The sequence below is a fragment of the Papaver somniferum genome, chromosome 1 (assembly GCF_003573695.1).
Source record: "Papaver somniferum cultivar HN1 chromosome 1, ASM357369v1, whole genome shotgun sequence".
NCBI classification, from domain to species: domain Eukaryota; kingdom Viridiplantae; phylum Streptophyta; class Magnoliopsida; order Ranunculales; family Papaveraceae; genus Papaver; species Papaver somniferum.
In genome coordinates this window covers 239,281,929-239,305,385 of record NC_039358.1, presented here as the reverse complement: position 1 = coordinate 239,305,385, position 23,457 = coordinate 239,281,929, and the positions used below count along the sequence as shown (strand labels likewise).

General features: G+C 35.9%; 2 protein-coding genes and 1 pseudogene across 2 annotated transcripts; 1 reads left to right on the top strand and 2 right to left on the bottom strand.

Moving 5' to 3' along the window:
- The first annotated feature begins 886 nt into the window (after window positions 1–886).
- On the top strand, window positions 887–3,215 carry LOC113274025 (cytochrome P450 71B10-like). Its single transcript, XM_026523572.1, has 3 exons — window positions 887–981; window positions 1,372–2,197; window positions 2,604–3,215. The coding sequence occupies exons 1-3, from the start codon at window positions 887–889 to the stop codon at window positions 3,213–3,215; spliced, it is 1,533 nt and encodes a 510-aa protein (XP_026379357.1).
- A 4,998-nt stretch (window positions 3,216–8,213) lies between these two features.
- Window positions 8,214–11,039, bottom strand: LOC113321171 (protein NRT1/ PTR FAMILY 5.8-like). The gene is made up of 4 exons (XM_026569056.1): window positions 10,540–11,039; window positions 10,174–10,391; window positions 9,459–10,066; window positions 8,214–9,304 (listed from the first exon to the last, which is right to left on the bottom strand). The coding sequence occupies exons 1-4, from the start codon at window positions 10,583–10,585 to the stop codon at window positions 8,494–8,496; spliced, it is 1,683 nt and encodes a 560-aa protein (XP_026424841.1). The 5' UTR covers window positions 10,586–11,039; the 3' UTR covers window positions 8,214–8,493.
- A 1,057-nt stretch (window positions 11,040–12,096) lies between these two features.
- On the bottom strand, window positions 12,097–20,046 carry LOC113321158 (annotated as a pseudogene).
- Between the last annotated feature and the right edge of the window lie 3,411 nt (window positions 20,047–23,457).

Below are 23,457 nucleotides of genomic sequence, written 5' to 3'. Positions count from 1 at the left end.
ACACCCATAATATTTTTTGCTTTTATAACAAATAAATTTTGGATTTGTTTCTCTCCTCAGTAAAATGTTTGCATAACTCGTTCGAAGGCTTAGCGGGCTCGACCTTCAGTCAGGAATCTGTAATGCACTACGGATGTTGCAAATTAATATTGAAATACCATTTATGTCCCATTTCAATAACATTTCCAGACCACCCAATATGCCCTTGTAGTAGTATAAATGAGAAGAGATAAAATTCGAGAGACACTTTAGATTGGTTTTAGTGGTGTTTGGAAATATTTTTGTTGAATGCGAGTAATCCCTTCCTAATTGTATCTTTAGAGATAATTAAATTATCTAATTCTCTCTCTAACATAAGGAACCTGTAAAATTAATACCGAATATAACTTCGAATTAAACAGGAAAGTCTAAGTTAAAATCCATTTCCAACGTAATTCAATAAGGGTGGGTAGTAGCGGTGTGGAACACAAGCACGCCCCTTGTGCTACACCAAATCCGTCGAGTGTTCAAATTTAGATGCGTATACCAAAAAAAAAAAAAAGAAAAACGTTTATGAAACTTTTTTAACCAAAAACACATCACTTATACAAGATTGCCAGCTACTGAAAGCAGATCGATTGAAGCCCACCACTTAGCAAAACATTACTGTGTAATTTGAACGAATAATAAGCGTAGGATCATCATCGTGTATGAAACAGATTCACAATAGCAATGGTTGTTGATGAGGCTTCTACTCGGGCTTGCAGAATTCTACGGGACCAGTAGCAGCAATGATTATCTATCCAAAGAAAATCATCGATTGCATAAATTATTCTTTCTCGGTTATACGGTTCTTAGTAATTTATATGTCATAATCAACGAACTCTTTAAGAAAAATTAGTACTAGATGCCGGATGTTCCCCTGCCTTTCCAACCTGGAGCCGACTTCAAGTTGCCTTATAATTGCCATGTGGAGGCCTCTTCTTTCAAGGCTGCTAATGGGTAGGGCGCACTGACTGACCCTAGTACGGAGAATTTAGGATGCAGCCCAGCAACACCACCGATCCACCGGCCAGTTAATTAGGTTCATGTAGCACTTTTGGCACATTATATGGGAGTAATAAGATTACTCAGTTGTCAATTTCACATTAAAGCATAAACAGTTGAATATTTCATATCACTAGTCACCATTGATATACAACTATATTCTCTAGATGTGCCTACATATTTATAAGATACGAGAGACATTAAATCACCACCACTCAGAACAAAGACATCATAATTAATCTCACTTCATTTCAACATGGAGAATACTCTTTCTCATAGTTTCCTTCTACTTCTTCCTCTGATTCTACTTCCTCTATATTTTTTCATCACAATATTCAAATGCAGAAATGATCAAACCACACCCAGCTTCCCACCTGGTCCTCCTAAGCTTCCAATCATTGGTAATTTACATCAACTTATTGCAAAACATCCTCACGAAGCAATGTCGCAACTATCTAAAATATATGGTCCAGTCATGCTTATACAATATGGTCGTGTGCCAACAGTAGTAATCTCCTCTGCGGAAGCTGCCGAACAAGTCTTCAAAACATATGATACTGCGTTTTGCAATAGAGTTCAACTTGCTGGGCGAAAACAGCTTTCGTATAATTATGTAGATATGGCTTTAGCACCTTTTGGAGAGTATTGGAGAGAGATTCGAAAAATATGCATCCTTGAACTCTTTACTAAGAAAAGGGTGCAATCTTTTACTCTTGTCAGGGCAGAGGAGGTTGATGTTTTGATTGATTCCATATCATCATATTCTTCAAATGCAACTTCTGTTAATGTTTTTGAAAAGTTCACTAGTTTTGCACACAGAACAATTTGTCGAATTGCTTTTGGGAGCACATCTGGTGAAAGTTGGGATAGATTTGATAATGGAAGTCTCACAAAACTTCTCTGCGAAGTCGCTGCTTTAACTAGTTTATCAGCATCTGACTTCTTTCCAAAGGCAAGTTGGATTATTGATAGGATAACTGGAATCCATGGAAAAACAAAAAAATGCTTTCATGATTTGGACAATTTCTTACAGCAAATCCTAGATGAACATGACAACTCGGAGCGAGTGAAACTGGAGAATGAAGATATCATAGACGTTTTACTTAAACTAAAAAAGGCTCAATTGACTACAATTCGTCTCACTAACGACCATATTAAAGCAATAGTTTTGGTAATTTCTTTTTTCTTTTCCTCTCTAATTAATTAGAGTTGCAGTATTGTTTTTCTTCTTAGCCCAGGATTCTGACACTAACCCAATTAAACTGCTTTTAGATACCTTGCCGGTTTGGAGTATTTATGGGGTTCAAACATCTGACACTAACCCAATTAAACTGTTTATCAATTCCTGACCGAGTTAAAGTATTTATAATCGTGACTTGGATGTCAAACCACTTGGCCATCTTCTGGATGGTTATATTAACCTGCTTTAGTTACTGGGTTATTCTTAGTTTGATATATCACTGTTGTATAATAGTCCTACTTTCATTCGTATAAAGACCATCTTAGCATTGTAGAGTTTTTTTTTCTTTCTCGGTTTCTATATACTTACAATTTTCTGTCTAAAAACTATCTATCAGAATGTATATCTTGGTGGAGTAGACACACCAGCTGAGGTAATTACTTGGGTAATGGCAGAACTGGTGAAACATCCCAAAGTAATGAAGAAAGTTCAAGAAGAGATTCGAAGTTATGTGGGATCAAAAGGAGAGGTGGAAGAATCAGATCTTGATAATTTCCAGTACTTAAAAATGGTAGTTAAAGAAACTCTAAGATTGCATCCAGCATTTCCATTACTTGCAAGAGAAAGCATCAAACATTGTAAAATTGAAGGTTACGACATATACCCCAACACATGGGTCCTAATAAATACATGGGAGCTGGGGAGAAATCCTGAGTATTGGCCAAATCCTGAAGAATTCTTGCCAGAGAGGTTTAAGGATAGCTCCATTGATTTTGTTCAAAATCAAAATTTTGAGTACATGCCTTTTGGGGGAGGTCGGAGGATTTGCCCTGCATTGAATATGGGAATTGTGTTAACAGAGCTCGTTCTCGCCAATGTATTGTATGCTTTCAATTGGGAATTGCCAGAAGGATTGAAAAGTGAAGACCTAAACATGGAGGAGTCATCAGGGAGTAGATATGCCCTTGAGCTTGTACCCATCAAGCATGTGGTTGGGAAATCTGATTAAGGAAAAATAGAATTTTGTGTTAAATGTATTTGCATGATATTGCATTGGTGATTGTGTGCTAAATGTATAATGCATGGGTGATTGTGTGCCGTAGATATAATGGATACTGCGTGGTTTTTGACAAGAAGAGGTCTACGCATAACTCGAGTATAGACATTAGGCATATGGTTATTGCTTGGGAAGCTGCAACTTCAATGGATCGACAAGTTGACTTAGCAAATGCTGTTTTCAGTTGGGATGTAATTTTTCATTAATGTTTCTCTGTATGACATGGGCATGCAATTTTTTTGTAATGTGTTTTATGTTCTTTTCTTTGGAATAAAATCTCTCCTCTTCTCTTCTGTTCAAAAAAAAAGATACTGCGTGGTTTTGTTTTTTCACATTTCATTTGATCGAGTCTACCAACAGTAACTCTCTATCCATGTTACTGTGTACAGGGCTTAACCTGCTCTACCATAGCAATGCCAGTATTCCCGAAACATGATGTTGTCTTTATAGATTGAAGCCCAAGTATAAAGAGTTGTTTTTAATGTGTAATAAGAAACTTCTCACAAGTGGTATATTCTCCCCTTAACATCCTTTTGTTCCTTTTGTTCCAAAGAACAGACTGTATTGAAAGGTATCCAGAACTTGGTAAAGATCAACGGTTTTCTTGAAATACTGATATAGGGTTTTGTTTCTCACACAATTGTGTGTAGATTTGTTTCATTGATTCATATTTATAGTAGCTACGTAATACAAGATATTACAAAGATAAGGGTATGTAACCAAAAGAAGCAAAAGAATAAGAAGACTATAAACAAAATAGCTAACTATCTACAAGGGAAGGAGACTAAGACTTGTTATAACAACTTATATGCTGAGTAGTTTATCTGTTGACCGGATAAACTTAATACCCCCCTTCAAGTTGGAGAGGTAGAGCCTGAACAAACGCCCAACTGGCTAACTAGACGACCAAATTGTGGAGCTCCCAAAGGCTTAGTGAAAACATCGGCCAGTTGATCTGAGGATTGAAGATATTTGGGTAATATCAATCCACTCATTAAATTTTCACGAACAAATTAGCAATCAGTCTCAATGTATTTAGTACGCTCGTGAAAGACAGGATTTTAATCAATGTGAATTGATGCTTGACTATCACAATAAACAATAATAGAGAGAGGACATGAAATGTGCATGTCTTTGAAGAGGTAAAGTAACTATTGAAGCTCGGTTGTCATATTTTCCAAGGAACGATATTCAGCTTCAGCTGATGCGTGATCTACTGTAGGCTATTTATTTGATTTCCAACAAATATGTCTATTACCTATTATAAAAAAATAGGCGGTAATAGAACACCGAGTAAGCAGTGAAACCTGCCAAATCAGAGTCTGTGTAACCATGGAGAGTTGGAGAACCGTCTGAAGATAGAAATATGCCATATCCAATAGTTTCCTTGAGGTATCGTGGGATACGATGAGAAGCATCCATATGAGCTGTCCTGGGATGTTGCATAAACTAACTCAGATAATTGACTGAGTATGTGATGTCAGGACGAGTTACAGTGAGATATAACAAACGACCGATTAGACGATGGTTAATTCCGTACCATCTGTAAGAAGCAACTTGGGATGTGTATCCGTGGGAAAAGATGATACACGTTCCCTGTAAGGCCAGAGTCCTTAAAGATATTGAGGACATATTTTCTTTGACATTGAAATATACCTTTTGAAGATCGAGAAACTTCAATGCCCAAAAAATATTGTAAACGACCAATACCTTTGATCGAAAAATGAAATACAAGACGCAGCTTAAGAGAGTTAATAAAGTTGTCATATGTGTCAGTGATAATTATGTCATCGACGTAGACGAGAACAAAGATTTAGGTTGTACCTCTATGATATGTGAAAAGAGAACAGTCACATAAAAATTTGCAAAAACCTTCGGATAGAAAAACTGAAGAAAGTTTCGCAAACCACTGACGAGAGGCTTGCTTAAGACCGTAGAGAGATTTTTTGAGTTTAAAAACCTGAGACGCACCTTTACATGCTAAACCAGGAGGTATCTTCATATAAATTTCTTCATCAAGGTCCCCTTGAAGAAACACATTGTTGACATCTAGCTGATGAAGAGACCACCCTTTCATGGATGCAATAGATAGTAAGACATGGACAATAACCAATTTAGCCACTGGTGCAAAGGTGTCGTAGTAATAAATTCCTTCATATTGAGTGTAACCTTTGGCTAATAAGAGAGTCTGGTAACGCTTAATAGTGCCATCAACATTGAATTTAATTTTAAAAATCCCATTTGAAGCCAACGGTTATATTACCAGGTGGTAAATCGACTATGATCCAAGTATTGTTTGCTTCTAAAGCAATGATTTCCTTGGCCATGGCTGCTCCCCATTTAGGGCATTTGCTTGCCTGAGAGAATGATTTAGTTTCTTCAGCAAAAATGACTGAAGCTAGAAACGCCTAATGGGATAAAGTGAATTTGTCAAAAGACAAATACTTGTTGTCGAATAAATTGAAGTTGATTTGCATTCAGCAGCATAACATTGATAATCCTTTAAATAAAAAGGGGGATTTCGAATACGGAATGGACGAGAATCTGTTGTGGGTACTATAGTTTCTAGTAAAGAAACTACATGATTAAGTTGTTGCAGTTCAGATGGAGAAGCAGGATTGTTCTGAGTATCATGTGATTGTACTGGAGAGGCTACAACGGATGGTACCACTATATCATTAGTGGTAGATGAGGATTGTGAGTGAGATGTGTGACTCATGGAACTAAATGGAGTAACAGATGTTAATGCAGCGGAATGACCTGACTTCGTGTCACGATTTGAGTGTTCATCATGAGGTTGTGAACAAGAGATAAGAAGCCGAACAGGACTGGAGATTTCAAAGTGTGATTGTGAAAAAAAAGGTGGATAAAATATTGAGTCATAGTGATTGTTCTCAGACTGTTGAACAGATATTGAGTTCAACAGGGACAGACAAGGGATGAGAAGCAGATAAGTAATGAAAATAAAAAATATTTTCATGGAACAATGCATCGCGTGATATGTAGGTAGACTTTGATTCAAGATCATAAACTGTGTAACTATTTTGTTCATAAGGATATCCAGTAAGGATGTCAGGCATGACACGTTGATCAAACTTGTGAGAGATTTTTGTGTTTCTGTCGAAGAAAAGGAAACCAAAAACTCTGAGAGATGAATAATTTGAAGTATCATTCATAAGCATCTCATGTGGTACTTATGAGATAAAATTAGTGTGGGCATTTTGTTTATTAAATACGTAGCATCCAAAATGTATTCTCCCCAAAAATGTATGGGTAAATTTTACATTGAGCAAATAACGATGTTTCCTTTTGACAATACGATTCTGTTGTGGAGTATACACATAACTGGTTTGATGTAAAATCTCATTTGGATGAAACTAGGATTGAAGTTAATTAGATCTGAACTGGGAACAATTATCCCACTTAAAAGTTTGTAGTTGAGGAATGATTAATGTGTTAATACCAGAGGAGATGCTGGTGATTTTGTGCCCAAATTGTTTGATAACCAAAGCAAAAATATACTTGAAAAACTTCAGAGTTTCGGATTTGAACTTCATCAAAAACACCGAAGTACATTTAGAGTAGTCATCTACAATTGTAAGAAAGTATTTTGCGCCAGAAAGAGATGCAGTGGAGAAGGGATCCCCGATGTGAGAATGAACTAATAGAAAATGATGCTTAGATGAAGAAACACTTTTATTAAAGTGGGAATGTTATAAATACCCTTCATTTTTTTTGACCTTGCACAAATACCTCCGAGGGTTAAAAAATAATTTTTTTTAGAGTCAACTTGATAAAGTTGCATCCACTTCTGGAAGCAACTTATGCTAGTTACGTCCACTTCTGAAAGCAACTTGTGTTAGTTGCTTCCACTTTTCAGAAGGTAGGAGGAGTACTTTAAAAAATTGAATAAGGGTATATTTTTTAGGTGCAAATTTTGAGGGGTATTTAAATACTGTTTAAGTCGAGATTGTTTTGCCCTTGGACATACATCACATAAGTGTTTAAACGGAGAACGAATGTAAACAAATTTGCAAGCTAAAAATTGAAAACAATCCCAATTAAAATCCCTTGCCAAGATATTCAAATCTTTGCCAGGGACTTTAATGGTAATATTTACGTGGTGTTTATTGTACTAGTAGGTTAATCGTATATGCTAGCTGGTAATTGCGTGTGTTGAATACTCTTGAATGTAACTGGTGTAACACCGGATCATGAGGGGATCTTGCAACATGCAATATCTAAATGATCTCATCCGTTGCAAAAAAATTTGAACACAAAATGTTGACATAAGTAACGCATGACAGGGAACACTCCACAACTAACATATACGTATAACAACTAAGTGAACACGGACACCAATGCTGACTCACCCTTGGACTTTCTACTTAGGTTAGACATTGATCGTTAACCAACAAAGTTAACGTAACCAACCTCATGTGTATAGTTTGATGTGTTACCACACATGACATTCCTGCACATGTTGCGGCATGTCCAAGGAAAAATAGACTTGCCCAACCCTCGACTGAGATTACGAACTTACAGAAAATTTAACAATAGAACTAGTACAATTGCGCAGGTTAACCCGCGAGTGAATTTCTTATATAACTTCATGAACTTGAGAATAAATTGTAAGCATTTGGCGCTATTTTTATTTTTATTTTTTTCATATCTGATCTAAAGACTAAAATGCATTTAAATAAAAGCATAATCATTTATGATATGCTTAAAAGAAAATACCATTTATGATTCAAAAACAAAAGATCGAACTTTTATACATGATGATTAAGAAAAACTTAAGATTTGAACCCACGGGTTACAATAAAAGAGATTGAGATATTCCATTTTCACAAATAAATAAATTTACTCACTCGGCCAAGCCTATTATTATCTTGATAAAACTTAAATTATTTGAAGTCGGGTATCTCTCCTTTTAGATCCCTTCCTACTTCAAACACTTCTAGTGGCATATTCAAGAATGTCAAATCCATCTTTCTTATTTGGGGAATTCAATCCTTACAAATACAACCGCAATGAATGGCAATTTATAAAAGAGGCCATCTCACATTTGACGACCGGCACTATATAACACGTGCATCATGCACAACCAGGACCATTACAGACTTGCACTCTAATGACATAGCAACACACACCAACAGCCTCGTACATTAAAGACCGCGTAGATATTACAATTAAAGTTCCTTGGAAAGATATATCTTGGCAAGGGACGTTAATTGTAATATTTGCGCGAATAAATTGTGAAGCAAAGCAAGTTAATTGCACTTGAAATTGCTAATAACCAGTAATACCTGTCTAGATGACCTCCGTGCCTGTCATCCGAGAACCAGCTATGTTTTCCATCACCTGTAACTTTATCAAGTATAGATATCAGGATTGCGCTAAGAAAACTTCCGACGCCAAAGACACCTTGAGGTAAAGCCATTCCCAGAGTTTTCAACTTGTTAGGAACTTCGCTATAAAAGAACTCCTGCATCCCAACAATTGTAAAAACTTCTGCCATTCCCATTATGATGTACTGCGGCACTAACCAAAAAATGTTCAATTGAGCTGAATTATTATTTGGTTCTCTTCTACTAATTTTCATTCTTTGTGTCTCAATAACAGCAGCTATACACATAGCAACTACTGACAAAAACAAACCAAAACCCATCCTTTGCATTATGGTCATCCTTTTCTTACTTTGACTGATTATCCGAAAAACGGGTGTCACTATTTTGTCATATACAGGCACTAGAAAAATTATAGTAAGGCTTTTAACACCTTGTAGTGCTGCTGAAGGGATTATAAAATGGGAACCAAACTTTCTCTTCATATCAGTGCCTTGTTTGGTGAAGAAAGTTGCTGGTTGTTGAAGGATGATAGAAAACACTAGGAGCAGCATCCATGTTGGTATTAGCCTTACAAGAGATTTTTTTTCTTCTATCGGATCATCAACTAGTACATCTGCGCTAAGTTTGTTGGTCATATCGCTTTGCTGATCATCTGAATCGTGGCTACAACCCGGTGGTTTCTGCTGAGCCCTACAGACAGAATATTTATTAAATTTCCGATCACTGTAGTACAGTGGTAAAGCCATTAGATGATTACTCCATTCACACGACATGATAAAAAAAACAAGCATATATATTAAAATTCAATATTACGCTGTATCCTGCTAGTTAAAGAGAATCTTACCTGAGTTCGACAAAGGGTGAATTTGAGGGTAAGGTCTTGTTACGATTCATGAACTTCTGTGCAGTACCCTTGATGGACTTGGCTAAGTTTTTAATCAATGGTGTTATATTTTGTTTGGCAGACTTCGGTTTTTTGATGACTGTGTATAATCTTGTCCCACAAAAGAAAGGAGCGACGGAAATTGCCATAACAATGGTAGGAACAGCATAACCTATTCCCCAACCCAATATTTCTTGAAGATAAGACAACAGAGTAACACCCAGCAAAGTCCCACTGCATACACTAAAATAGTACCATCTAAAGAATTTACTTCTCTTCAAGTCATTAGAATCTATTTCATCATTTTCGTCTCCATCATCTGTAATATTGGTTGAACTTGGCAACTGATCTTGATTGTTATCATCTGTGGTAAGGTGAAGTTGATCGGCTCCAAATGCTTGCAAACATGGGTTGTATCCACCTTGTCCTAAAGCTAGCAAAAGCAGAGATAAAAACAGAAGATAAGTTGAAGAACCCGAACTAGAACTGGCCCCTTCATGTGCATTACTAATTTTAATTTTAGACTTTGTATCCCATGCGAATGCAGTTGATGTCAGCGCCACCAGTCCCTAATTACAAATATTGGATCAAGCAACGGACAAATTAATTTCAATCAATTGGGTTTAACTTCTATATATCAAGCATCAAATATCGAATAAGAGGATGAGATACTTACAGAAACATATAAAAGAGACGAGGCTGTAAGGGCGGAGTATCTATCTGTAAAATAATCTACAAGAAATGCTCCTATGATTGGTAAAGAATAAGACACTCCAAACCAAATGTTCACTATTTTCACCGCTGTTGAAGTGTTCATTTTCACCACCTCCGTCAGATACGTCACAAGATTCGATTGTATTCCTTTGAAAGCAAACTTCTCTATACCAGCCACCACTGGTAATGCATTCATCATACAACAGAGCAGAGAAGTATGTTAGAGACATGAAAATAGTATCAGAACTATAAAACTCCTATCTTTTGAATTTTAATAATACATATTTAAAAGAGCTTAAAAGATGATATGAAAGAGATAAATTATTACCAATCACCAGAATGCATGATTTGCCAAGCCCTTTAAATGACACCATGGTTTCAAGATTAAAGGTAAGAATTCTTTACAAACTAGAACTTTATATCCAAATTTTGTATTCAGGTTTCAGAACTTCATAACAAAATTTGTATTCGATAATCCAAAGTTTCGGATTCTAGCACCCTACTCATCAATATTTGAAAAAAAGGAGTAGGACCGGCTAATACCTAGTAACATATTTGACACTATGTTAACATATATGTGCATTTTAGTTAACATATATGTGCATTATAATGATGAATGTCATCATAATAATTACGAATTGCATATAAATTACACGCGCGTAAGTTTGCAACAATAGCTCGTATCAGCGCTGCCATCACACATGGTTTCGGTTTGTGTAACCAGCGGTGATGCTACACAATTAATAAGAAAATCAAGTAATTCGGTAATATTTGTATCATTAATTAGCATTAGCATCCATTAACACCATTACGTTGCTCTCTCACGAAAGAAAAAGAACAAACTCCCCGACGTGCGCACCATCAACTTAGAAAGATAATTCATATAAGAAATGATTCAAGTCAAAACCGCTAAATATTTTATGTGATCCCCGTACAAAACAAAGCATCAAAACGTATGTGTACATCATCCATCTCAATTAAGAACATTAAAATCTTATAATTAGTTTGAGATGTGGTCATTTGAGTACATAGAGAGCCATTTATTAGTTTAAAATTATTAAGTCAATATCAAGATTTAAATGAGTCAAAACTGGTGATGCTGATTAAAAAAAAAAATCATGCCAACATGACAATAAGTCAAGCTCAAGATATTTTTTAGATTATTTCTGAGTTGGAGGATGAGATTGAGAATAGTAGTTTGGTTTCTTGATCGGCAAAGAATTGCTTCGATTTTGGTTACTCATTTTAGGAACAAGTTTTAATGTCGTCTTAGTCTTAGTTTTGGTGTGGGTATATCTTTCATGATGTTCCTAAGGTTATTACAGACGAGGATAATAGTATCTAGAGATGTTCATTGTTACTACCTGTTGGATATTTTCAAATGTGTTAGAAAATAAAGAAGAGATGTTGTTATAGGTCTAATTTTGGGTACATTGACAGGTCAGGAATTAATTAGTAGCTGTGGCTAGATGGGGAACTTATGCCGAAGATTAAGTCAAACATATAGGGGGTAGTAAACCCAGTCAAAAAGAATTGGCCAGGTCAACTGTAGTCAACCTGGTAGTTACAATCAGCTAGGGTTAAAATATAAACCTAGCCTATTACAATAGGTTTTATTTTTGAAGTGTTACAACCGGTTTGGAAGGAAATAAAACTTAACTGATTCTAGTTCTTCAAGATTTTATGATAATTTTTCAAATACAAATCGGCATGGTCTTCTTAGATTTCTATACCACCCTTTTGGGATAGACGGACAAAAATGTGCAGACAAAGAATATCTTAAACAGATGAGGGTAATAAAGTAATTTAAAAAGAACAAAAGCTAAACCTGCCTTTTCTCAGCCACAAAGGGTAGTTATTCTACTATCATGGATACAGGGTCATCTTATAGACAAGGCAGTCTAGGCGGCCGCCTCCAAAATTTGTATTTTTTTCTTCTGATAGTAGTACATTTGTGACATGTATAAGTGTTCGTAAAGTATTTTGCCACTCTTACATCCAAAACAGACAAATGGTAAAAGATGTAGACTATGTAGTTGCTTAATGTTTCTCTCTTTCAGGACGACCCATAGGTTAACATACGCATTTGTTTTGGATTGAATATCAAAAACATTGATTTTTTTACATCTTCAGGAGTACGATGTGGTGCTAATAATGGTACCACTTGGTGCATTCTCATTGTCTCTTTAAATATATTGCTTCCACGTGTGCTGGCCTTTATTGTCTTTCTCTTCAACCCATCTCTCTTCCATTAACTCGACCGAGTTCTTTTCTGATTCCGGAAATTCCAGGCGATTTATGCTGGTGATGGTGATGATGATGATGACGACGATGGTATTTGGAATGGAAATGTAAACAAAAGATATACATATGTTTGGTGGTGGTGAATCTGGTGATGACAGTGGATACAAACAGTATATACACAATGGGAGGAAAGAAAATACAAAATAAACAAGCCAAAACAGAAATGAAGGCCCAAGTCAAGCTGATTGTCAATAGCACTACAGCGCACAAAAATCGATCATTAATATAATGCTCAAATAATAGATTTTACTTAAAAAATTGAGAAAATTCTAAATCTTCTGACAATCAAATTTATATAGAAAAATGTTAATGATGGGTAAAAATTATTATGGGTCCAAGCCATGTTATCCACGTGGAGAAGTCCATCAGATTACCGAGTATGATTATTGAAAAACAACCAGGCTATGTTACAGCAACAATTTTAACAGCTACCATCCTAGAAACTCTATATGATGCAAACATCGAACAACAGGATAGTAAGTCTTAAACACATCGGGTTAGTATTAAAGTCCAATTAATGTCATGTTCATATTTCAGTTTCCATCTGAGAAACCTAAAAGCATGTCTACAATTACAAGAACCTAGTTAATAGCCAACTGTGTCTTGTGTGATACTCATCTTAGATTATTGTAGGACACAATAGGACACTGCGTAACACAAAGCTACTTTGGCAGAATGCTGAACCAGCTACTATTGAACTTGTAACTTGGGCACTAAAGAGTCAAACTTTCAGCACATTAGTTTAGAAAGAGATAAAATCGACAGGCATTTACAAGAAGTTTATAATGGCATTTCCTAGTCTAATAAATGCATTTTTAGTGATTGTGTAGTGATTATTGTGTCTCTTCCAGAGTGTAATTTTCCCTCATTTAGTTAAGGATCTTATTACCTGTTAATTGGTTGTTAATTTAAGAACCTCATGTAGGGGGTCTTTCTTCTTTGTCATTTCCTTGCTTAAAGTTAATAATCATGTCAGGTATTTTGGGAAAGGGGATATTAATTCCAGGCACCATCTATAGGTTTACCATAATGATAAGCTCGATCTTATTAAATTGATAATACAATAAGTTCAATAGTAAGGAAAATATATCGGGGCTGGTTTAAGTTCTTACCAGAATGATTATGTAGAGTGGATGTGAGACCAGTATTCCTTTACGAGCTGTGCAAATAAAGATCCTTCTTCCTTCATCAACTTCATTGGTTCATCGTATTCTATTATCTTTCCTACAGAACCACAAAATCTCGTGATTTCTGCGAGGAACTCTCCAAGAACCAAGATTTCACTGTCACAAGTATATTAAAAGCTTACCATCACTAATGGCAAGAATCATTGTACTGTCCATCACAGTTGGTATTCGATGGGCTACTGTTATAACTGTACAACTCGCGAATTCTGACCGTATGGTTTTCTGAAGAATGAAGTCTGTAGCGTTGTCGATGGAAGCAGTAGCTTCATCAAGGACCAATATCTGACTTCTTCTTAACAGAGCTCGGCCTAAACAAAATAATTGCCGCTGTCCCATGCTCCAGTTTACACCATCCTGTTGAACTGCAAAAGCAGGAAGCATTATAAAAATTTCAATTTTAAAATTAAACAAGAAGAAGGACAGGGAGAAAGGAATGTTCACCTAAACTATCCAACCCGCCTTGTTTGTCTTGTACAGAATCTCGAAGTTGACATTTACCAAGAACCTTCATTCATGAATGCGAAGATCATATTACTTACATGGTTTATACATGGTAATTCTTCCTTAATAGACAACATAACACAACCTATAACCAGCAACTAGAATTACCTCCCAGATTTCCTGGTCCGTATGTTGAGAGAGGGGATCTAGATTGTATCTAACAGTCCCGATAAAGAGTGTAGGATCTTGAGGTATGATCCCCAAACGTGACCGTAGATCATAAAGCCCTATTGTGGAAATGTCAACACCATCAATGACTATTTTCCCCCCTACTGGCTCTACAAGTCGAAATAAAGCACCTATCAGAGTTGACTTCCCACTGCCGGTTCTACCAACAATACCAATCTTGTGCCCTCCTCCAAATATGCAACTAATCCCTTTTAAAACAATTGGAGTATTGGTCCTGTACCTGATCTGCTTGACATTAACTTTTTTAGTATACATCTTTATTAGACTTTACTTTGCAAATTATACACAAGTATCACATTCTTATACCTCCAAATCATGTATCTCCACTCTACCAACAGCAGGCCAACCAGGCACAGGTCGATTTCCATATATGACTTTTGGGGCTTCACCAGGAATGCGCATGTACTGGTTTAGCCTTTCTACAGAAATGATATCATTCTCTAGTGTGCAGTTGAGTTGAACCGTTGAAAAAAGTAAGTGGTTCAAGGAAAGACCATAAGCCAGTACCATTCCAACAAATCCTGCCACATGAAAGATTGATTTCATAGGACTTAGTTGCTTATGTAATTTTAAATGCCTCTTACTAGTAAAATTAATATGAATGTGTTGCGGAGATAAATGTAAGAACAGAGAGCATAGAAGAAACCATACACCTACCAGGACCAAATGTTTTTGTTGGAAGCAAAACCAGCAGGAGAGCTGTGGAGCAGAGGATAGTGATACAAAGTATTTCCAATCGCTGGTTCAACCACTCGCTTGCAGAATAAATATGAAAAGAAGTACTAACATTTTTGTCAATGAAAGAAAGATTATCAGCAAAGAATCGGTGTTCCATCTCATAAGCTCTAATTGTCATAGATCCTGTTATGGATTCCCCCAGATGGCTTGCCAGAATAGACTTGGTTGTCCCATTAATCCGCACGATCTCTTTTATAGAAGCAGAGAAGTACCTCTATTGGGTTACAGGACATCATCAAAAAGTTACTTGTCTATAAGAAACATCCAATTACAATAAAAGCAACTACTAAATTATGAGACTAAAAAATCAAAGTTACTTGTCTACAAAAGATGCAGAATCTTTGTATCTTCTATCCACAGATCAAATACAGAAGTGTTTGTTTTCTTTTGCAATTATTTTTTTAATTATGAGGATCTGGGATACAAAAATACTATGTTTCCGGCAAAGTAAGTCAAATCATTACAAGCAAGTAATACAAATGACCCTGGTCTGAGTTTGTTCATGTCTAGATGGTATCAGAATATCGATTAATGAACAATTATATCCATTAAGTATGTATGTCATTAGAGTGACAAGTTTTGGGTTCATGCTACGAAATGGTAGGTGCTGCTAAGCTTAAAGTGTGTGCCATGTATGGAAGACTGAAAGAGAATGTAAACAATGTTTAAAATTTATAAGTTATGAGTTATGACTTATGACCAATATTCGAGAAGAAAATTCTAGGAGTTTTACCTGTAAGAAAATCGCCAAATACACTGTCGGTATGCAGATTAGCAAAACTTGCCAAGTAATAACAGACAGCACTACAAGATACGAAAAGGTATTGATTAAACTTATCAAAGACATTACAATGCTGCCAGGGAGATCAACGTCTACGACATTCAAATCAGAAGAGACCTGTATAGGAACCTAGAAGAATTAGCCTCAAGTAGGTTGAAAGAAAAATAATGTTCCCCATAAATTACTATTATTTTTAATATCTGACTTAAGAGATTCTTACCCGGCTTAGTATCCTTCCCAATGGTGTGGACTCATAAAAAGCTAGTGGTGCATGAAATAGAGAGTTCAGTAACTGATCAAATATCGACATTGAAGACTTTAAACCCAAGGCAACTGCAGATAGAGCCCTCAAGACAACAAAGAACATGGAGCTACATCCAATCAAAGTATACACCAGGATCAGTCGCAATTTGCTGATTCGAAGGTTCTGAACGTTAGCAGCCAACCAATAGTTTTGTAGTATCAGACATCCAAAAAAGATGGTTTGGCATAGAACAGCCACGGAGAAGTAAAAGAAGGATCTCTTCTGATTCAAATATTTAAAATATGGCTTCAACCCAATATCTCCAGTTTCTCTCTCTTCTTGTCTAACCAGTTGATGCTCAACTGATTCTTTTACCTGATTTATACAATAACTTTTCCCAGTCTCTTCGCAAGAGGTTTCCCTATTATCCGGAGAAGTCACATTAACATGTCTTTCGGTACTAGCTGTATCTTTGTGTGCATTAACAAGGTCACAAAATACTCGACTTGAAGATAGCAACATATGATATGGAGCTGCTTGTTGGATTTCCCCATTTGACATCAGCTTGAAAAAAAAAACTTATTACTGTTCAACATGTATAATGATATAACGTTGTCGATTACAGGTGACAGATATCAACACCTTACTACTCAATAGATGAAACAAATAGGTCACGGATATCAACACCTTATTTCTCAACAGATGAAACAGTGATGTGGTTAATGGAGAACCAGTTTTAAGAAATTAAAAGAAGTTCAGTCACAAGACAACTCATAGAGAAGTTGCTCCTCTTAATCTAGGATATAAAGGTTACTCCCCAAAGAAGTCAGTCACCAATCTCTATCAAAAGTGAGCTGAGGGAACAATCTTACAACGAAGTTCAATTCTATCCAGATGTGACCGCCAAAAGAACTTTTGCTCTCTATATGTAAGTTAAAGAGGAACTTGCATCTTTTTCCTCAGTATCTAAAAGACTTTCAGAACATTCCCCTTTTAGGTTCCTATACAAGTGGAGAACCATTTTGGTAACATATTAGCAGGTCAATGTCTGAACATGCAATGCAGCTACAATCTATTGATTTGTTTCGCTGCAGGTAAACATAAAAATTTAAGAAGCAATTGCGGCTTAAGAGATGTATTGTAAACTAACCAAAATAGAATCAAATGCAGGAAGGAAATCCACTTGGTGAGTAACAAGCAGAACAGTCTTTCCTGATAAAGCTCCAATTACGTAGTCCTGAAAAGGCCAGAGTTAGTGCTCAGTGGCAGGAGATAAACAAGGACATAATAATTGCAAATACAAGAGAATTGTGAGATCACATTAAATATGCTTATGGCAGTATGGGCATCAACTGCACTAAATGGATCATCTAGGAAATATATATCAGCATCCTGATAGAGTGCACGAGCAAGTTGAATACGCTGTTTCTGGCCACCACTCAAGTTGATTCCTCTTTCTCCTATTTCAGTGAGATCCCCAAATGGTAGCATCTTAAGGTCTTGTACCAGTGAACACATCTCTATTGTTTCTTGATATATTTGCTCATCCATGCTGCATCCAAACAAAATATTATCCTGTATACTTCCAGACTGGATCCATGCCACCTGAGAAACGTAGGCTATCTTTCCATAAACTTGAACCTATAAAAGAAAATGTGTCACACTCTGAGCTTACAAAGAATAACCTGTAAGGTATCTGTCTACCAGATTAAAACTATGCTTCTGAATCCAGATACAAATATAATTATATTATCGGAAGCTTCCATATATACATGAGGCTTGCGAAGGAAAACAAACAAAAAATAGAAACGATTCCTCCATGTAGATAATTAGTAGAGAAATCTATATGCCAGGAACTAAATTTGTGACAAAGCCAAAACGATTGATATAGGGAGTAAGAACTCACCGTCCCCTCCACTTCTGGAAGTTCTCCAAGTAGCGCTGCTAAAAGGTTGATTTTCCTGCACCAACCTCTCCACATATAGCCACTTTCTCACCAACTTTAACTTCTAGGTTTATGCTCCTTAAGGTGGCGAGCGAAGGATTCTCTTCCCATGATAGATTACCCGAACCGATTATAATGGCGTGCTCGTGTTGCTCTGCAAAATCCATCTGACGGATATTTTCGCACTCTATCTCCCCTGCTTCTAGAAACTGGATAATCCGTCTAAATGCAACTTTTGCGTGAATGACCATTTCAATAATTTCGGGACACAGGCCAACAGGTTCATGTACAATGCCTAGAGTTGCTAAAAATGTGAAAACATTTCTAGCATTCAGAGGAATTCCAGTAAAGTAACAAGCCACAAGGGTCACAGAAGAAGCTAATATGGGCGAAATATAAGAAAGACATAAATTGCATCCTCTTAGCAGCTGTACATCTTTCAACAACTTGATCTCCTGTTTCCGTAATCTTTCTATGACAGATTTGAAATTCATCTCCCAAGCATAAAGCTTCAAAACCTTCATGTTCACCGTAGACTCTGATACGGCCTTCAGCCTTTCATCTTGTGCCAATACGAGCTTACTATGAAATTTATGCTGCAGCATCGCCAAGGGAGTATTGCATAGCACAGAGAGTACGATTACACCAACAGCTGCAAGGGACGCAAGCCCAACTGCATGAAAAAGAATTAGAAATCCGAGGCATACTTGAAAGCATGATGCCCATATATGATGCAGCCACATAAGAAATTCCCCTACTCTATAACAATCTACTGTGACATAGTTGATTATTTCACCAGCTGAACGCTTTGCTTTAGCAGCATTAGAAAGCCTAAGTTGCTTTCTATAAATAGCTGCTGAGAGCAAAGATCTGACTTGAAATCCTATCAATCTACATCGAAAGCGCCACTGCCTCATCGCCAGCGACTCAATAAATTTTGTCAAGAATAGTAATATAACTAGAACAAATCCCTCGTGCTTAAAGGCTTCTTTACCTTCTGCAAGATAAATAAAAGCACTAACAAACAACGGACCAGATGAAAGAGAGATAACTTTGAGAAAAGCAAAGAACCCCGATATTAGAATTTCTTTCCAATGACACAAAATAATTGACCATAAAATAGATGGTTTAGCTTGCTTTTGTTTCTTCAGTTGTTCCATGAATAATAAGTAACATGGTTTAGCTCTATCTATCTTTCTTAACATGGGCATATCATCATCCCCAAGGACCTTTTTTCTACCCTTCTTCAACAATGGATTCAACCACCAGAATGACAATTTACTCAAAAACCCAGCTTTAGCAAAAGGTGTCTCACTCTGTATACAGTTATCCATATTTCTGTGTGTAACTAAGTTCAGTGTATCGGAGTATGGCTTTCACCAATTAAGCTTTTTCTCTGAGGATTTCATTAGCGGTTGATCAAGTGTTCAATAAAATATATGATTTATTGTCTATGGCCATACAATGTCATTACGATTTTGTCATCATCATAATTTTCTCCAATAGTTTTAAAACAAGTGTTTCTAATTACGAAATTAATTACTGATTCTTCCCTTGACTTCACCAGAACATAAGACAGAATATACAGCAAGAATACAGTTTGAGAACGACAAAACAAATTTAGCAGACTAAGCAATCTTAAAATAATGATATTCCTTGTCTTAAGTTAAACGACAAACTGAACAAGTTGTTGTAGAGAGGGCCATAATCAGGCGTCTGGTGGTCAGATTAGGCTTAAGTTAAAGTGAGCCTAAAAATACATAGCTTGACATTCCAAACTTACGTGTGACTCGTCTACGGCTAGATCAGTCAGACTATGAGCTCAAATGGACTTAACCACTCATTTAACTGATTCAAGTGTTCTATAAAATATATGATTCATTGTCTGTGGCTAAACAATCCCATGTCACGATTTTGTCATCATCACAATTTTCTCTACTAAAATTCAAAAAAAGTGGCCCTTGATTACGAAAATAATTATAGATTCTTATATTTTTTATATGTAAATCAAACGACTTCACCAGAACATAAGACAAATTAGACAGCAAGAGAATAGTTTGAGAAAGAACAAACAAAATTTAACAGACTAAGCAATCTTAATATAAATATATTCCTTGTCCAAAGTTAATAGAAAAACTGAACAAGTTGTTATAGAGAGGGCCATAATCAAGCGTCCGGTGGTTATATTATGCTTAAGCTAAACTGAATTAAAATACATTTATATGTAAGCTTAACTTGACATTCCAAACTTAGGTGTGACTCAGCTAGATCAATCAGACTATGAGCTCAAATGGACTTTAACTAGTCATTTAATTGATTCAAGCATTTATATAAGAAATGTAACATAACAAGCTTCAAGCAAATTGCTGTAATATGATTTGACATTCAGAGAAGCAAATTGATTCATATCAGCTGAAAATTCATAAATCAAACCAATCTGGAAAGAACGAATCATGCTCAAAACTAACTCAGGCTGTCTTGAAATAACCAAAGAAAAATTTACAACTCGTTGTGGACACTAAATCTACTACCCAAAAAAGATCAATGAAATTCGAAAAGATAAAGTATGAAATTACAATGAACTATGACTCAGATTGGAATTTTAACTTACAGCTCCAGATTGAAGATTAATCGTTTGGTAAACGCTCCTGATTGCCTTCCAAAACCAAAAAAATTAACCTCACAATCAAAATTTGATAGCACAGTTAAAGGTTTTAGCCTAGGGTTTCAAAAAAAATAAAAATACCTTAGAATCATGGAGAGATTACGAGCAGAAGTAGATTTAGGAGGAATTAGAGTCTCCAGCAGAGGAAATTCGAGTTCGATTTTGCTCATTTTTGTTAAGATTTTCTTGGGATTTGGGAGAAAAGAATCGAAGTTGATAGAGGAGAGCAGAATTATTATTAGGGAGTGAAAAAAGAGAATTCGACGTGATGGAAGTAGGTCAGCGGTTCGAATCCCTTTCGGTAATATGTTTTTCTTCTTTGTTTCCGTCCATTCTGCGGTCGGAATTGGCTTTTGTATGCATACCCATTTAGGGCTGCACAAGAACCGAGTCGACCGGACCGGTTTATTTTTGAGCCTAAGTAAGCCGAGCCGATCATCCAACCATTGGTGACAATTTGAGAATTCATAATTTTAGGATCTTCGAATCCGTTCACAGTTTGAACCATAAAATTGACTGAATCGGACCGATTAATATTCGTCGTTGATTAAAATTGTGATTTAATCGTGTCCATCATTAATTGAAACCTTAAATATAAGAAGAACTCCCTTCTTCTTCTTCCCATCTTTTTCCTGCTCTCTTCTTCTGCTTTCTCTTTCCTGTTTCAGTCTCTCACACCACCACGACACCACCACTCATCATCATGTACCACCTCTAGCGTCATTAACACAAGCGGGATAGTGCAATGTAACCAACTATTCTCTCTGTTTCTCATCAAAACCACTTTTCTAGTTCACCTATAGATCTCAGATTGATTTCATGGAGTAAGTTGAAGCTTTAGGATTCAAATCAAAAATAAGTTCTGGGGATTTAGGATTCTTAATTAAAATTGAGATACGGGTCTTTAGGGTTCTTGATTAAAAATGAGATGTGGGGATTATTGTTTGAATTACTTAAACTTCAGGAACCCATTGTAATTGATTGTAAAATTAGGTGTAAATGTTTTTAATTTATCTTGCAGATACAAAAGCATTTGAAGAAGATGAAGATGGTGCACAGATTTAAAAGCCATATATTGAAAAGACGAGGGTACCCAAATACACCACAGTCGTTTAGTATCAACCTATAAGTCTGATACCAAGTGTGACCGTCTATGGACAATAGTCGAAACAATACGACAACTTGATATTCACTTGACAATAGCTATGGAAATAAAACCGTTTGAATATAAGATCAAAGTCAAATGATTAAGATTAACGCACAATAAAATTATTTACTTATTATAATAACAATAGTATGCGGAAGTAAAGTAAATAACACACAAAAGATTTTGTTAACGAGGAAACCGCAAATGCAGAAAAACCCCGGGACATAGTCTATTTTTAAATACTCTCAAAATTAAGCCGCTATATACAAAGAATATGAGCCAACTTCGTATAGTTGAGACCAAGTAAACTACCCTTAGTTAATTAGTACCCTCAGTATCCCTGCGTTCTCGACCTTTTGGTCACGCATGTGAATCTCAAGATATAAATCACTATCTCAAGTTTCTTTACTCGTTTTGACCATATTCCAAATAGCAAAGGAATGTAACTGTTTGGTAATCACTCTAATCAATCCTTGGCAAAAAGATGTGTTTTGAGTTGTTGACAAAGGATCTTCTGTTTAATCTAATAAACTCCTTTGTCTGGTTAGATCAATACAAAACTTAATTATCGAAATAATCAATTTCCGGATTTGCATTCAAACAATATAAAACTCAAAGAGTAACTATAAAGTGATGTCGATCTTATCAACTAGATAATAAAAAATCTACCAAATGTAAACAAGATCTAGTTAGATCCATCCGATCAAGATGTATGCACAAAATCCACAAGATACGAAAACTAACAAGAAATCTTCTTCGTCTTCAAATCTTCAATTTCCTTCTTAATAACCTCCACAACACAAACTTGAATCCTCTTCTGATCAATCATACACAAAACGGAGTCTGTTAACAATGGACTATGACAAGATGTCTTTAGATCTAACAATATATTTCTAAAGATCCCGTCGATACTTTGATCTAGTTTGATTGACCCTTATGTCAGAAGAGAAGGCTCTCAAGAATTATCAAACTAGGTGCAATCAAAGTTTCAACAACCGTTAGTCAGTCATATCAATAATCGAAAACTAAAATCATAATGTAAGTATCTAGTTTCCCACCAACGGTACTCGTAGACCTTCTTGATCCCACAAAAGTCTTTAAACGAGTTGTCATAAGAGATTTCGCCTAATTAGGGTACTTTCCTCTCCGGATAGGCGGCTCCACCAGAAACAACACGAATGAAGTTTGCCTGGATCTTAAAATAGTTCGCAAAAAATGCAAACTCAAATATTTATAGACCAAGGTTATTTGGATAACAAGAAAATTCCAAAACCGAAAATATTCTCAAGACATATGCATAAAAGTACCTAATTACGGTTTTCCTATTTCCAGTTAATGTCAAACAATATCTTCTGAAATCTCTCTTACAAAATTTATATACTTTAATTGCTGGTTATTAAAACATTTATATTTGATAAATCATAATTAAATGCTTTTCACAATTTCAGTTTGGCATCACCTTGAGCATCAAGGAATATCTTTGAACAATTACTGATAAGATTTATGCACATGTTCAAATAATGTCGACATCTAGAAGTTTTCTAT

Bases quoted from the DNA above. Each gene is read 5' to 3' on its own strand.
- LOC113274025 (XM_026523572.1), top strand. From the start codon at position 887: ATGCCGGATGTTCCCCTGCCTTTCCAACCTGGAGCCGACTTCAAGTTG. The intron at 982-1,371 runs GTAGGGCGCACT...ATTCAAATGCAG, and splicing joins TCTTTCAAGGCTGCTAATGG to AAATGATCAAACCACACCCA. The intron at 2,198-2,603 runs GTAATTTCTTTT...ACTATCTATCAG, and splicing joins ATATTAAAGCAATAGTTTTG to AATGTATATCTTGGTGGAGT.
- LOC113321171 (XM_026569056.1), bottom strand. From the start codon at position 10,585: ATGGTGTCATTTAAAGGGCTTGGCAAATCATGCATTCTGGTGATTG. The intron at 10,067-10,173 runs GTAAGTATCTCA...ATTTGTAATTAG, and splicing joins CGTCTCTTTTATATGTTTCT to GGACTGGTGGCGCTGACATC. The intron at 9,305-9,458 runs GTAAGATTCTCT...TTCTGTCTGTAG, and splicing joins TCACCCTTTGTCGAACTCAG to GGCTCAGCAGAAACCACCGG.